This window comes from Theobroma cacao, chromosome 3, assembly GCF_053813885.1.
Source record: "Theobroma cacao isolate CCN51 chromosome 3, ASM5381388v1, whole genome shotgun sequence".
Classification (NCBI taxonomy): domain Eukaryota; kingdom Viridiplantae; phylum Streptophyta; class Magnoliopsida; order Malvales; family Malvaceae; genus Theobroma; species Theobroma cacao.
This window is the reverse complement of record NC_142641.1, coordinates 35,349,303-35,362,708: the sequence shown is the minus strand read 5'-3', so window position 1 is coordinate 35,362,708 and position 13,406 is coordinate 35,349,303. Positions and strand designations below refer to the sequence as shown.

Here is a 13,406-nt window from a genome sequence, read left to right as displayed (position 1 = left end):
AATTGTCATTCTTCAAGAGAGATGCTACTTGCCTTAACGATTTTGTCAAAATTATTAGCTCCGCCTAATATACATAATAATCATATATTGAACAAATACTAATATCTATATATCTATATAAAAGTCATCAGTTGTAAACCCACTGATAAATAATATATGTGGATGGACAAGCAATAATATTCAATTAAACATAAAAATGTCCTATATATTTAACTTCTGGGCATCAGATAATTCTCATACCATAATATCAGAGGTAAAATTAAACACACCAAGATCAAGAGGGGGCCATCTAGTAATTCTTGGAGCAGGCTACCAGCCACGAAGGCCATGATCCCTGCAAGGCTTCTCGCCACTTCTAAAAGGCGTATGGTTGACCTGCAGAACCAGGAAATTCCCACCGAACAGATCGTTCATATGAGCCTGCCCATTCTTCAGCCTCTTCAAAGCCTTTCCCCATGAAAGTTTAACTTTAGAGAGAAACCTGCTTCTCTTTCTCACGAACCTTCTCAAGCCAGGAATTCGAAGCTTTGGCCGCTTCCTAATGCCGAACCTCCTCAGCCCCCTTGACCATTTCCTTGTCTTCTTGAATAATATTGCTTGTTCTTCTTCAACTTCATCAAACCAACCTTCATTCTTCAGCCTGTGATAAGAAAACTTGGGCATTGAAGCCATTTCATAACTAATGGATATTAGTTAAGTAGGATACAGGGTAGATATAGGATGAGCTTGTGAAGGAGAGATGATGGGTCTGCTTTTCTTTACCTTCACGGGATTTTGATAATTTTATCATTTCTTTTTCCTTTTCTTTTTCCTCTTCAATTTCTAACGAAAGTGACAACGGCACAGAAACGAGTTGAGTGCAATTAAGGCAAACAGGGGAGCTGGAATTTTTTGGTAATGGTAGTTGACGAGACAACTTCGGATACTACAACTTTACATTGACGTTAATAATTTTGTTAGTAGCTGCAGCTGGTTATTTTCCTTTACTGATTGTTGTCGCTGTTGAAGCCTAAGTGCCTATGGCCGAACCCCTCAAAGAAAGCACCTGAAAATTGGCTCGCTCCAAAACTTGACCGCATTTTTCTTCATTGCACAGAAGATATGTACATCTTAATCTGGAACCAATGACTGTCCCCATTAAGATTAAAAAAATAATCATCTTTCAAACTCTTGATTTCGATTAAAGCCTGTACCTAATTCTCAACATCAATGAAAGCATTGGGTCACTTCACTAGGAAAACTGTTTATTTGGGTCTGCCAACCAATTGATAGACTTGGGTACAAATATGTTGATTGGAAGCGACCCAAATCTTCTTGGGTCATAGAATTGCCATGTCCCCGGGAACGGGAAAAATGGCTGATTTATAGAAAATTGCAATACAGGTAAACAAGAAGGGAGAAAACAAAAATAGGTAATGATCACAGAATATCTCATTGCACGATCTTTCAGCAAATTTAAAAAAAATTAAGAAGTGAAGACTTAGTATAAGAAAGGATCAAGCATGGATGAATCTAATCCATTGAGATAAGCTGGGAATGCCTTCATTCACAACAGTCAGCAAATAGTAACCAGGGGGTGCCACGTTTGGAGATGGAGGAGCCTCCAAAACGGCAACCATCCAACCACCCTTATCCCTCACCGTATTCTTGGACCTCAGTTTCAGCAGTCTTTGATTCATTGAAATGGAATGTGTCGTGAATGGCGGTGCGTAGACGCTATATTCCACCTCCTTGCTAGGCCTTCTTCCCAGCCAGAACTGAACAGCGAACTCTTCTCCATATGCAATGCCATCTGAGCTGCTTCTATACTTTATAGACACATTACCTGGCCTTAAGTGATGGTATTGCCGATCCATATAGTTAGGGATAAATGCTTGTAACCTTAGTTCAGTTGGGTAGGACACATTTCTAAAAATGTACCTGTTATTAGGATTGCCACCAGCAACCAAGATTCTCCCATCAGGTAAAACAAGAGCTGACGAGTGATACATTCTGGCAATCTTGGTGGATTTCAGGACTGAAAATCTTTTGCCTAGCGTTTTCTTTGGCTTGTACAGGTAAGGCTGGAGAGAAGGAGTTGCTGCATTGTTCCATCCGGCACAACCACGTTTAGCACCATTGATGATCAGTATATGGCCCGTTGGGAGGATCAACATGTCATGCATGGTACGGGGTCCCGGCATGTTTTCCATCTTCCATTTGTGTCTGTTCCCTGAGATGACCATTCTACCGCAGGAGCTCAGTGCCTTGAGGAATGTCCCTCTTTCTGCTACTTCATAAGCTCCCGAGGCTGCACCTCCACACACCATGACTTCCACTTTGCGGAACCTGTCTTCATGGTTCAACGGGAGAATTACTGATGACCCTGAGCTTGGGTAGTTTCTTGAACCTCCCCCGGGAATGCGGGGAAAGGTCTTGATCACCTTGTGTTGTCTATAATTGAAAAGGATTGAGTCACGGTTGGCAAAAATGAATAAGTTGCCATCTGAAGAAAGGTGGAGGAAAGGATAGAGGTTGTTTCCGCCAGCATTCTTGTTGTTCGTCTTACGCAGAAAGGGAAGATTAAAAGACCTGTCACTGGAGTGCAATTTAGGAACAAATTCATAACTAAAGACCCTCCTTCCACCGACAACAATGACTCTATCATTTTCGGGCAGTAACTGATTGGATGCGTACCATCGGTCATCTGACAATGACCTCTTTGATTGCCTCCAATTGCACTGGCCATTGCTACAAGGACTGAAGTATCGTACTTTTTGAGAACCACTACCGTGTCCACCAGTCTGAAGAAGTGTACCATTGCTTAGGAACGTACCTGAGGAGCACCAGGTATCAGTGTCAAGCCTTAGCGACCTAACATTATGACCATCTATGTTGTACTCAACGGAATGAGCATAGCACGACCAATCTTCTAAATCTTCACGGGCACGAGTGCACCTTTTCCCACTATAGCGTCTACGAAGCCGGTAACGGGAGGGGCCTGCTCCAGTTTGATCAAAAATAATAACAGTGTTGCGATTTGTTAAAGCCATGTGCATGGCCACAACCCCGGTATTCTGTCGTAGTAGCTGCCATGTCCCTTTTCTCCCGCCAGAGGACGCGCCAACTGCACCGCTAACAACAAAATGCAGCAAAGCAAAGACAGCAGGAATTATAATGGAGAGCAAGTTTTTCTTGTCTTCCATGCTAGAGAAGTGAGAGTTTTAATTTTGTGGCTCGTGGGGTTTCTAAACTTTCTTATATAATGTTATTTGGTTGACGGAGTTCACCAGGCAGTTGTGGGAGACATGACTGGTTCGCTAAAATTCAGATTGCTGATCCTAAAAAGTTTTTAAGTTATTCAAAGCAATCTTGACGTGAGCAGAACAAGATTTCCGTGCAAAGCAGCACACAAAAGATTTTCTTTGCCCATCCAGATAAATCTACGGAGCACTGCACAACTTTTGGATGACCGCAAGCCACTGCAAAATTACAGAAAGCAACAGTAGCATGCCATTCCCGTCTTAAAATGTCTTCCATCCTGCTTGTATATCATACTAGGTTCTCAGCGTGACCATTATTGACCAACGTATGATAGCTCCAATTGCATTTAACAAGCCCCAAAATGAAAAGTCAGAAAATAAGTCAAATCTCTAGGGTTTGGGCCAAACGGAAAAAAGGTTGCAACCGCTGACAATGATGTTTGTTGCTAAAGCAAAGTGCGACCAATTAAAAGAAAGGCAAAAGAGTGACACCAGTCTTTAGGCAGAAGGTTTGCACCAATACAGTATCACCAATGTCCCCTTTCCTTTCCCTTTACTAAATTAGGTGCAGGTTTAATGTTGCAGACCAGTTTTAGCTGCACTCTGGAAAGTGGCTTCCGCCATCAAAGCCACCATACAAACAGTTAGATTTGGACAGTAGCAACACGTCGGAAAGACCAGGCTAATAAGAGTAACTTACCAGATTGAGAAGAGATAAAACTATCCTTTTGTGCTGATTTATGGTTGCTAACCAAGTTAGCAGGGCTACAGGTCATGTTTTGGCTCCACACACAGTGCCCAACAGGGGATTTTGCAGGCCAGGGTTCCACACCACCAATAATGATAATAATAGCTAGAGACAAGTTTTTATATGGGGGCTGAGTGAACTCTCGCAGCATGAAAAATAGTACAGAATACAGATGGCACGTGGCACTGATGCCAATCCAAGGATGTCCTACAATGAGACATGTCTGCTCTCAGTCATTCTATAGCTGATTACATTACAATTATATAATCTCTTGAATAGATTGAGATGTATAAATATGTTTTTGTAGTTTAATGAAACCCACAAATATGTACAAAACTATAAATATGATGGGTATCCCTTCTCTCTTATTCAATTAAGAGACCTGATACCCATCCAGTCATGCCCAGCTCCAAGTCTTTTGCTCAAGAAGAAACTAAAGTACTTACTCTCTGAATGCTAGAAGATAGAAACGGCAGAGGATAATCCAGGCATGCATATTTTGCTTAATAGAGTCTTATTCTAGTATCGATGGTGCTTCGGCAAATGGGACACAACTGAAGGTCTTGCCCGCACTCACAGCAAGTCTGCATGGAAGTAAAAAGTAGGGAAGCATTCTTCAACATATGCTCCACGAAGGGAGGAAGGAACAAAATAAAACCCTTAATTAAGTTACCTGATGTCCACAACCAAAGGCCATATCCTTTGGATTGCAAAGACAAATAGGACAAACCTGTCAGAATTGAATTAAAAGGAAAAAAGTCAAAATTTTCACATTGACCAGAGATGTATTGACCAAAGAAAACAGGTAAATGCAGTTCAGTCTTTTAAGATTGCATTGAAAAGCAAATATTAAAACCAAATTTTAGGTTGAGCTGCAGCAATTAGGATAAGATAAAGTACATGATTATCTGAAGCAGAACTTGCAGAAGGAGTTGTTCTGACAGGTGCATCATATCTACCAGAAGAAGGTGGAGTTGGACGAAAACTGCTTGACCGTGAAGGTTTTGAGTTGCTAAAAGAAGCCGCACCATACAGAGGAGGGGGAAGAGGAACCCTATCAATATCCTTGCCCCTGCTAGTACTGTTAAACCAATAAAGAAAAAGTAAGTTGCATTTGACTGTTATCCCCAGTAACAATGCTTAAATGCCTTTGAAACCTACTAAAACAATACTTTTAGTATTACCCCAATATGCTAAGCTCTAGTGTTGCTTTATACTGAGAAGGAATTTCCATCAGTGCTGCAAGAGCAAACTCTGCCTCTTTTCTGGACCTATCCGTATTCTTCGACATTATTTCTGTAAAATTCACAAACTATAGGAGGCAGCATGTCAAATTAGACAGTGAATAGGACTAATACATGTATCCTTACCAGCTTCAAAAAGCAAATATGAAAACAATAATGTCCACAAGCCATACTTGCCTGGAAATTATCAAAGGCACGAGCAGGAATGTTATCATCAAATTCTCTCATCATGTCCCATGGTCCATCTCCAACTCCAACTAATATAATTGACAAGGGATAGTCGCTGCAAAGTAATTAGAATATTAGGAAGTTGCATATAAAAGAAAGTATCATTTGAAACACAAACAACCATATAGTACCTTGCTCTCACAATTGCTTCAACTGTTTTCATTTCTTGTGGACTTAATTGGCCACGCTCTGTATCAACACTTCTAGTCACCTGCCCCATTCAGTGTAAAAGACGTTCTAAGTTTGTGAAATTATTGACAAAGCGTTCTGATACTTCAGTCTTGATCTTACAGCCAGTAATAAATATCGAGTTTTGGCATTTTCTTTCCTAGTGTTTGGTGTAATCTCAGCTTTCTTAAGTAACTAATTGATGAGATTTTGCTTCTCTATCTGCTTCTACTAAATATGCTAATCCTCTGTCAATAGGGAACTCAGCCTAGAACATGGAACCTATGGATTTGTGGACTGACTATAAAGCCCATGCTAACTAGCTGTTGACTTGTAAAGCTAATTTTAATTCTTTAATTCTTGGACCATGTAACGTCCATTTGGCTCTTGATTCTACTATAATCTTAGGCCACTTGAAAATAAGTTTTTATAGCATTTCCAAATAGATATTTATGTACACACCTCATCAGCGTCCCCATACACACTCCATATTTATTCAGAAGCCTGTTTCTTGAGTTACAAAGTCCTGTAACATCTACACACGCGTTTCACATACAAATGTGTTTTGGATAAGAAAGTTCAAATTTCAGCAATAGAATATTGTACCTATAACGTTTTTCATTCAAACTTTGCCATTTGTCTCAGTTATAACACAAAATAAAATGATCAGCTAGAGGAGTCTTGTAATTCAAGGGGGTTAAAATGATGAAAAAAAAATTGACTAATGCTTTGGTCATTCAATACTGGGACCAATTACAACTGATATGCAGTACTCTAACAAATTAACTATGGAAGAAGGAATGTGGAACCATGTACCTAACCAATATATTATTATTATTATTGTTTTAATAGGACTTACCAAGTATTCAACAGTAAATGGGTTATTGTACAACACAAAGCAGACAAGTTACCTGCCCATCAGCTATTATCAGTAACACATGGTATTGGCCACCACTTTGCTCAACAATGGTGATGGCCATCTCAATAATAGGAGCAAATGATGTTGGTCCTGTCAAAGATAATACTTGCAGGTAGGTGAGGAGGGGAAGGAAAATATTCAGAAAATTATATAAGCAGTGGCTGAAAAAAGAATGAAGAAAAGGAAGAAGTGAAATGAAGTATAACCTGCAAGTCTTAGATTAGGCACTAATTCTCTGTATCGTCTCAACACTTCTTCAAATCCATTGCAAAATGTCTCATCTGGATAGAAGCTGAATACTTCTTGATCATGTGTTGATGCTGCCAGCTCAAAGAATCTCATATCATCTCAATTACCAAACAAATTAAGCTAAAGAATCCAATTGAAAAATCTTTCAAAAAGTATACCATCTCCAAATCCAAAACAAGGAATTAAATTATCCTCGTCAAAGGAAGACAATGTCTTTCCAATAATGGATATTGCTTGTTCATATGGGTTCTGCTCATCTCCAATGTGATGTAGACTTCTTCGGTGGAATGATCTGGCACCTAATTTAAAGCACATCAAAGATGTTACACTGCAACAAAAGAAAAAACTTTAAATGCATCTAGACAAGGTCAAACCTGTCCACTCATTGCTCTTTGTGAAATCAATACCAACAATAAGATTGGAAGACTCCAAGCCAGCACGGGCCAGCGCCTCAGTGACCTGTGGAAAAAGAAGAGAATCACAGGTTTTTATCACCATATTAAGAGGGTACCAACCTAATTACAATATTACAAGTTCTTTTTGGCAGATTTATGAAATAAATATATCTTAGTTTCATAAGAACGATGCATAGTCTCTCAAAGAAGTCATAGATAAATTCATGGCCTTTCCACGTGTTACACAGTCCCAGGAGAGGTTCAAAATAACCACAGCTCCTTCATATGTAGCATTGTGTTACATAGTAAACAGCAGACGGTGAAACAAAAGCAATAATCATCTATATTCGTTTTGACAAATAAGTTAAAAACTATTAAACAAAAACTCAAGTACAGCAAAAAGTAACAACACAAAAATGGGGAATCAATTCCATATTCAAATTACAAGTTAAAAAATCCCTGCTATACGTACATTTGTTCCAATGATCTTTGGGTTACAAATATTACCTGTTAGTGAGGAGGCAGAACACAGACTCGCTGGAAAATTAGCATATCAAACAAAATGAACATCAATGATAATTCTAGAAATAGGCTTATTAAGAAATTTGCAGGGTTCAAACATCTGACTTGTCCTCAGTTGGAAAAAGTTGTCAGAATAACGAAATGAATATTACTGTCAACAATTTGTGGTTTACAACTACTTATCCAGACATTAATGCTTAAAACAAAATTGAGATGTCCAATGCAAAATGACTCAAACCAAACTGTGCTCAATATCCATCTCCACAACAGCTATTTTCAGACAATGCTACCAGCATAAGAAACATCCACATATTTGTCATACTCATCATGTAAATAGGTATCCTTAGCTAGTCAAAATGTATAGTAAGGCCAACTTCAGTATGAATCAATTTTAATATGAAGTTTCATATAATTTTTTGTCAAAGTTGATCAAGAGCATTGCAAGCACTCCCATTCATTATCTGCTATGGTTGGTGCACAACTTACATGATTAGTTTAACAAAGATAACACAGATATCCTCTAAATAATGAAAACGAGTGTCTCTAAGCACATTCCTGGCGAGACCATGCTCAGAGATTCAGGGATTGACTAAACATGTCTTGCTTCATGACAGTCCAACTACTGCAAAACTACAACTACAACATTACCTGCTCCAGGCTATTGTAGTTATCATCTATCTTCGAATATTTTCTCTCCAACCTCCTGTTTGATTCAGGGGCACGACCACCATAACTTTGAAGTGGAGGGGCATAATGCTGCTGAGGAACATAGTCTCGGCTTGATGGAGCATATGAAGGCTGTGCATATCTTTGATGATCCCATGAATAGTCTCGGCTTGATGGAGCATATGAAGGCTGTGCATATCTTTGATGATCCCATGAATGTGAATTAGATCCTACAGATGAGGACTGAGCCGTGGCTGATCGTTTTGATGTTACACCACCCATCAGCTCTATAATTTATAGATATTCTGCAAGATCCAACATATATGAACATGAATGCAGCTAAGAACCCACGTGGACTGCAAAAAATGTAATTTCACAGATATTATACAAAACTTAGAAATAAATAAAAGGATTGAATAAGATAAAATAACAGCCAGCATTTTCAGAAAAGTGGTACCTCTTTCCCTTTCACAAGAGAAGGGCCCAAATTCCATTCTACGAGAGCATAGGGATACAGGAAGGGAAGGCTACACAACATTTTGGAAGTCAGTATCACCCAATTTCTTGTCTAAAGTGATGGGGAGAGGAAGGAAATTAAAAACTAAATGATATCCAAATTGAGAAACCAACTTGTCATCACAAGTAGCATAAATTAACAATTAAAATGTCAGTAAGAAAAGATTTCCATGCTCAAATTTCAAATGTGAGGTGAATGTGAAGGCAATTCAATGACTACCCCATCTCCATATGCAGAAAGCCTCAGAAGCAAACCAAATTGCAAAATCTATTGACATTCAGAGGTTATGGAATTGTATGCCATTGATTTGCCTTGTTTTCTTTGGGCTTCTGTTATGCATTTATATGGATAAACTAAGAACTTTTCAATGAAAAAAGAAAACGATCAACACTTTCTACAGTATATCAGCTAATATTTGGTTTTGAATAATGAAAAACTATTCTTACTTCTCTAACCCTTTTAAAGAAAAGAAATGAAAGGAAATAGATAAAACTATTCTTGCTAAATCCAAATTAATTCAAATACTTCTTGCTTCAAAGCGCAGCAATCCAAAATGCAGACTAATCAATTTACACCTCAAATTAAGCTACAACATCGAAATTCCTTACTATACCAACATGAGATTTTCCAGTTTACCATTTTTACTGAAAGAAGTCTATGTAAGCCAGTAATCTTCGTATTGGAAATGGCTTCTTGATAAATGATTCAAGAAAAGAAACATATTTCCAAAGTACCAAAATTAAACAGATAATTTTCATACCTCTAAATTCCTTTACACACATGAATCTGGTTAGAAAGAACCCCCCACCCCCCAAAAAAAAATGGGGGAAATAAATAGAAAAAACTGCATTAAGAATCTAACCACATTTATAACAAGATCATAGGTTTATGAACAGTCCTAGCTGAAAACCCAAGAAATCATAACATTCAGATGTCCAAATTCCACATCCATTCATCAAAATTCACTAAATTTCAAAAAAATGACAAGTCTGTAAACCCCCAGAGGCCAGAGCCAAAGTCAACAAGAACAGTCTGTCAAAAAACAAATAAATAAAAAGTCAGCCAAGGTAGCTTGTCTTTTTACCTTTAAGAAGAAGAATAGAGAATCTGCAGCATTGTTGCCTTTGGGTGGGTAATGAAAAGTGATGAAGGTGGTGATAAGAGTTTAAGTCAGTGGGCGGAGAAGACCGTGTTTGGAAGCGGTAAATGGTGAAGGAGCGGTGAAGATGGGTTGTGTTGGGTTGGCTGGTTGGTTCTTGGAAGTTTCCTTTGTTGCCTATGATGACATTGATACTGACACCCGTCCTCCACTTGCCCCTAACTTAACTTAGGCTTCCCAACTTTCAACTGGTTTCACATTTGTGTCCAAAAGCCGCCTTGCCCACCGTTATTATCAGTTACTACGTTCTTTTACATCCCTTGACTTCCTTTTAACCATTCTTGTTTTTCTTTTCTTCTTTATTTCTAAATAACATTAAAAATTATTTAACAATGATATGAAAATCAAAGCATTGTCTTAATTTTCTTATATACAATGGTGATTCTCATAATATAAACTAATTTGGGCTTCTGTTTAATCTATTCCTAAAGCCACTTCTTTTCCAACATTAATTAAGTACTTGTTTGTTGCCAAGATTAGATTTAGATTTGAGTTATGGGTTCTTATCTCCTTTAAGCTCAAATTTATTTTGAAGAATTACTTAAAATTATTTTGAAATAGAAATCAAAAATATAAAATATAAAATGTACTCATTTGAATTTTTTGAGAATTAATAAAATAAAAGCATGATTTTATATTTTTTATATAAAATAATTTATATTAAAATTGATATTACTACAATTATCTAATCAAATATGATTTAGTTTTGCTTTTGGTTATAGCAAAAGATATATTGTAACAAAAACTAAACAGCAAAAATAACGATTTATAAAATTAAGCCTAAAGTTTCTTTACAACCACTAAATTTATTGTAGTCGGCTAAAAGCATGAATTTTTATATGTATAAATATTTAGTTTAATGATAAATATATATATTGATATTCAAAAAATTAGATTTAATCTCATTTTATATAAAAATGAGACTTCTAAACGGGGTGCTCTAACTATTGGTTGATCTTATACAGCACATTTTGTTTCAAATTTATTGTCCTTATTTGACTTTCACAGAGTTTAGAAAAAAATAAATTTTAATATATTATATATTAAAATTTGAAAATTTTTTAATAAAGTTGATGCTCCATGACTTGTAACACCAAAAAGTAACCCATAAAATTATGAAAATAATTTTGAAATATAAAAAAGTTTAAAATATTAAGTGTTCAAAAAATCATTGGGGCATAATTATGGGACGAAATGATAATAACAAATATAATAATTTATCAAATTAGGCCTAAAGTTTCTTTAGAACTGCTAAATTTGTTGACATCATCTCCACCAATGAAACTAGCTAAAAACATGCACTTTTCTGGACATGAGTATTTAGTTAAATTATAAATAAATAAATATATATATATATATATATATTTTCGTACTCAAAAAATTAAATTTAAATCTCACTCATCTCTTCATAAACAAAAATTGAAATTTCTAAACGACATGCTGTAACTAATTGATCTTATATAGTACTCATTCCATCTAATTTTTTTTGCTTTTATATTGATTTTCATGGAAATTTGAAAAAAAATTGACTTTAATGTATTTTATATAAAAAATTTACGTTTTTAGTTTATATAAAAAACAGAGTATTATAAGTATCAGAAAAGAGAATAAGAAACCAATAAAAGTTCTAAAGGGGTTCATTAGGTGCTACTTGTTGATTAGAGGCTCACTGGTGGAGCATCCCACAAGTAAATACAATCAACTGGGATTTTTTTATAATTATATCAAGATTAATTGGACCCTTTATTTTCTTTGTCTTCTTATAATCTTTTATAAAGGTATGATTGATGTGTTTCTTTTTTCCTTTTTGGTTAATGCTGCAGCTCTAAATAAAATTATGATTGCTTAGGATTGCGGCAACAATCCTTTCTTTGCAACTTGTCCCAATGCTTCTTCATAGCCAAAATCTCCTCATGATTCTCCTACTCAATTCCTTGTATCTTAATTAACTCTTAATTTAATTAATCACGACCTAACCATATGCAATCATAACCCAAAATCTTAACGAATGGAAATCTCCTGCCCTTAGTTAGTGCCCCATTGCTGCCCTCTCTCTAATTTAATGTCAAATGTCCTCTAAATTGTTTAATTGAATAAAGAAGTTGGATAACGGTGTTAAACTTTAACGGCACTAGGTTAGCTAATAGTGTTATAAAACCCTCCCTGCTAGTTGCTATGCTATTGGAATACCTCGGGTGGACCAAAGAAGCACTGCTTTTACGATCGGGAAACTCCTCTTCGATCACAACATTGTTGCTTACAGAAAACAAAGAAGATCGAATTGTTGAAAGAGAGAATCTAGACTTGGTCGTTTATGGCACTAGGAATTTAAGGTTGACAGAAATCCTTGAAGAAAATTTGGGTCCTGAGACAATGGCTTACTTAACTAGCAGAAACAAGGAAGGTCACCCTTTGTATTACAACATATATGGTGCTTTGAGGAAGAAGCAAATGCTCTATAAAAAAGTTTTAAGATCGAGAGTTCACTACATCACTCATGATTAAGAACATGTTATTGAGGAATGAAACAGATCCTTTATAGCATTAAAAAAAAATCAAAATAATATTATTTATATCAAGAAAATAAAAAAAAGATGTGGCGTCTTTTGCTGCAGACCCACGTTTAAAAACCAACAAATAAATCTGATTAATTTTCAAAATCTTTTAAAGACTCACGTTTTACAGTAATCCTTCATTTTATTGTCAAAATTTTTACAAAATTTGAATTTTTTTATTCAATTTTTAATTTATTTTTCATTGTTAATTTTACTAGGAAAATAAATGAAAAAAGATGGTGATGAAAACGATGGTAATGGAGCAAAACAGTCTCCATAAATGATCAAATTTGGGTTCTCTCTTCCAACAATTCGAATTTTCTTTATTTTCTGTAAATAACAACGTTGTCGTCGAAGAGGAGTTTCCGATCCTAATAGCAGTGCCTCTTTGGCCAGCCTGATATATTCCAACAGCCCAACAATAAGTGACGATGATTCTATAACACTATTAATTAGTTTAATGCAATTTAATTTTAACATCGTTGTGTAACTTTTATCATTCAATTAAAACTTAAAGGACACTTGGCATTAAATTAGACAAGGAGCACCAATGAGGCACTAACCAGGGGCAGGAGATTTCCATTCCCAGTTAACAGTTATTCCTCTGTATATGCTCCATAAAAGGCAGATCGAGGGTCCCCTCTTTGTCCTTTTATGACCAAAATAAAGCAGGCTTTTCGTTTATTTATTTATATCTGCTTGATCAATTATTATGCATTTGATGTGGATATCTTACAAATGGGAGACAGATTGCGTAAAACATGCAAGTTCCTCGAGAGTTGTTGACAGATAAA

General features: G+C 36.3%; 2 protein-coding genes and 1 pseudogene across 8 annotated transcripts; all 3 read right to left on the bottom strand.

Moving 5' to 3' along the window:
- Nucleotides 1-163: 163 nt before the first annotated feature.
- LOC18604991 (uncharacterized) lies at nucleotides 164-879 on the bottom strand. The gene has a single exon (XM_018117086.2). It carries the CDS (start codon nucleotides 670-672, stop codon nucleotides 310-312), a length of 363 nt encoding a protein of 120 aa, XP_017972575.1. The 5' UTR covers nucleotides 673-879; the 3' UTR covers nucleotides 164-309.
- A 410-nt stretch (nucleotides 880-1,289) lies between these two features.
- On the bottom strand, nucleotides 1,290-4,084 carry LOC18604990 (aldehyde oxidase GLOX pseudogene; annotated as a pseudogene). Of its 2 annotated transcripts, none has more exons than XR_016025251.1 (2): nucleotides 3,943-4,084; nucleotides 1,290-3,856 (listed from the first exon to the last, which is right to left on the bottom strand). The product of XR_016025251.1 is annotated as an aldehyde oxidase GLOX pseudogene, transcript variant X2 (transcript). The 2 variants fall into 2 exon arrangements; XR_016025250.1 differs by having other exon boundaries at nucleotides 1,290-3,845.
- Nucleotides 4,084-10,181, bottom strand: LOC18604989 (E3 ubiquitin-protein ligase RGLG2-like). Of its 5 annotated transcripts, none has more exons than XR_016025252.1 (13): nucleotides 9,983-10,181; nucleotides 8,364-8,686; nucleotides 7,173-7,257; nucleotides 6,957-7,097; nucleotides 6,756-6,869; nucleotides 6,542-6,639; nucleotides 5,594-5,673; nucleotides 5,412-5,517; nucleotides 5,175-5,302; nucleotides 4,891-5,071; nucleotides 4,664-4,720; nucleotides 4,437-4,574; nucleotides 4,084-4,197 (listed from the first exon to the last, which is right to left on the bottom strand). XR_016025252.1 is itself a non-coding variant. In XM_018117785.2 (13 exons), exons 3-13 carry the CDS (start codon nucleotides 8,661-8,663, stop codon nucleotides 4,494-4,496), a joined length of 1,371 nt encoding a protein of 456 aa, XP_017973274.1. In that variant the 5' UTR covers nucleotides 8,664-8,737; nucleotides 8,839-8,908; nucleotides 9,983-10,181; the 3' UTR covers nucleotides 4,084-4,493. The 5 variants fall into 5 exon arrangements, 4 of the variants coding, with proteins under 4 accessions (XP_017973274.1, XP_017973276.1, XP_017973273.1 ...); XM_018117785.2 differs by adding an exon at nucleotides 8,839-8,908 and having other exon boundaries at nucleotides 4,084-4,574; nucleotides 8,364-8,737; XM_018117787.2 differs by adding an exon at nucleotides 8,839-8,908 and having other exon boundaries at nucleotides 4,084-4,574.
- Between the last annotated feature and the right edge of the window lie 3,225 nt (nucleotides 10,182-13,406).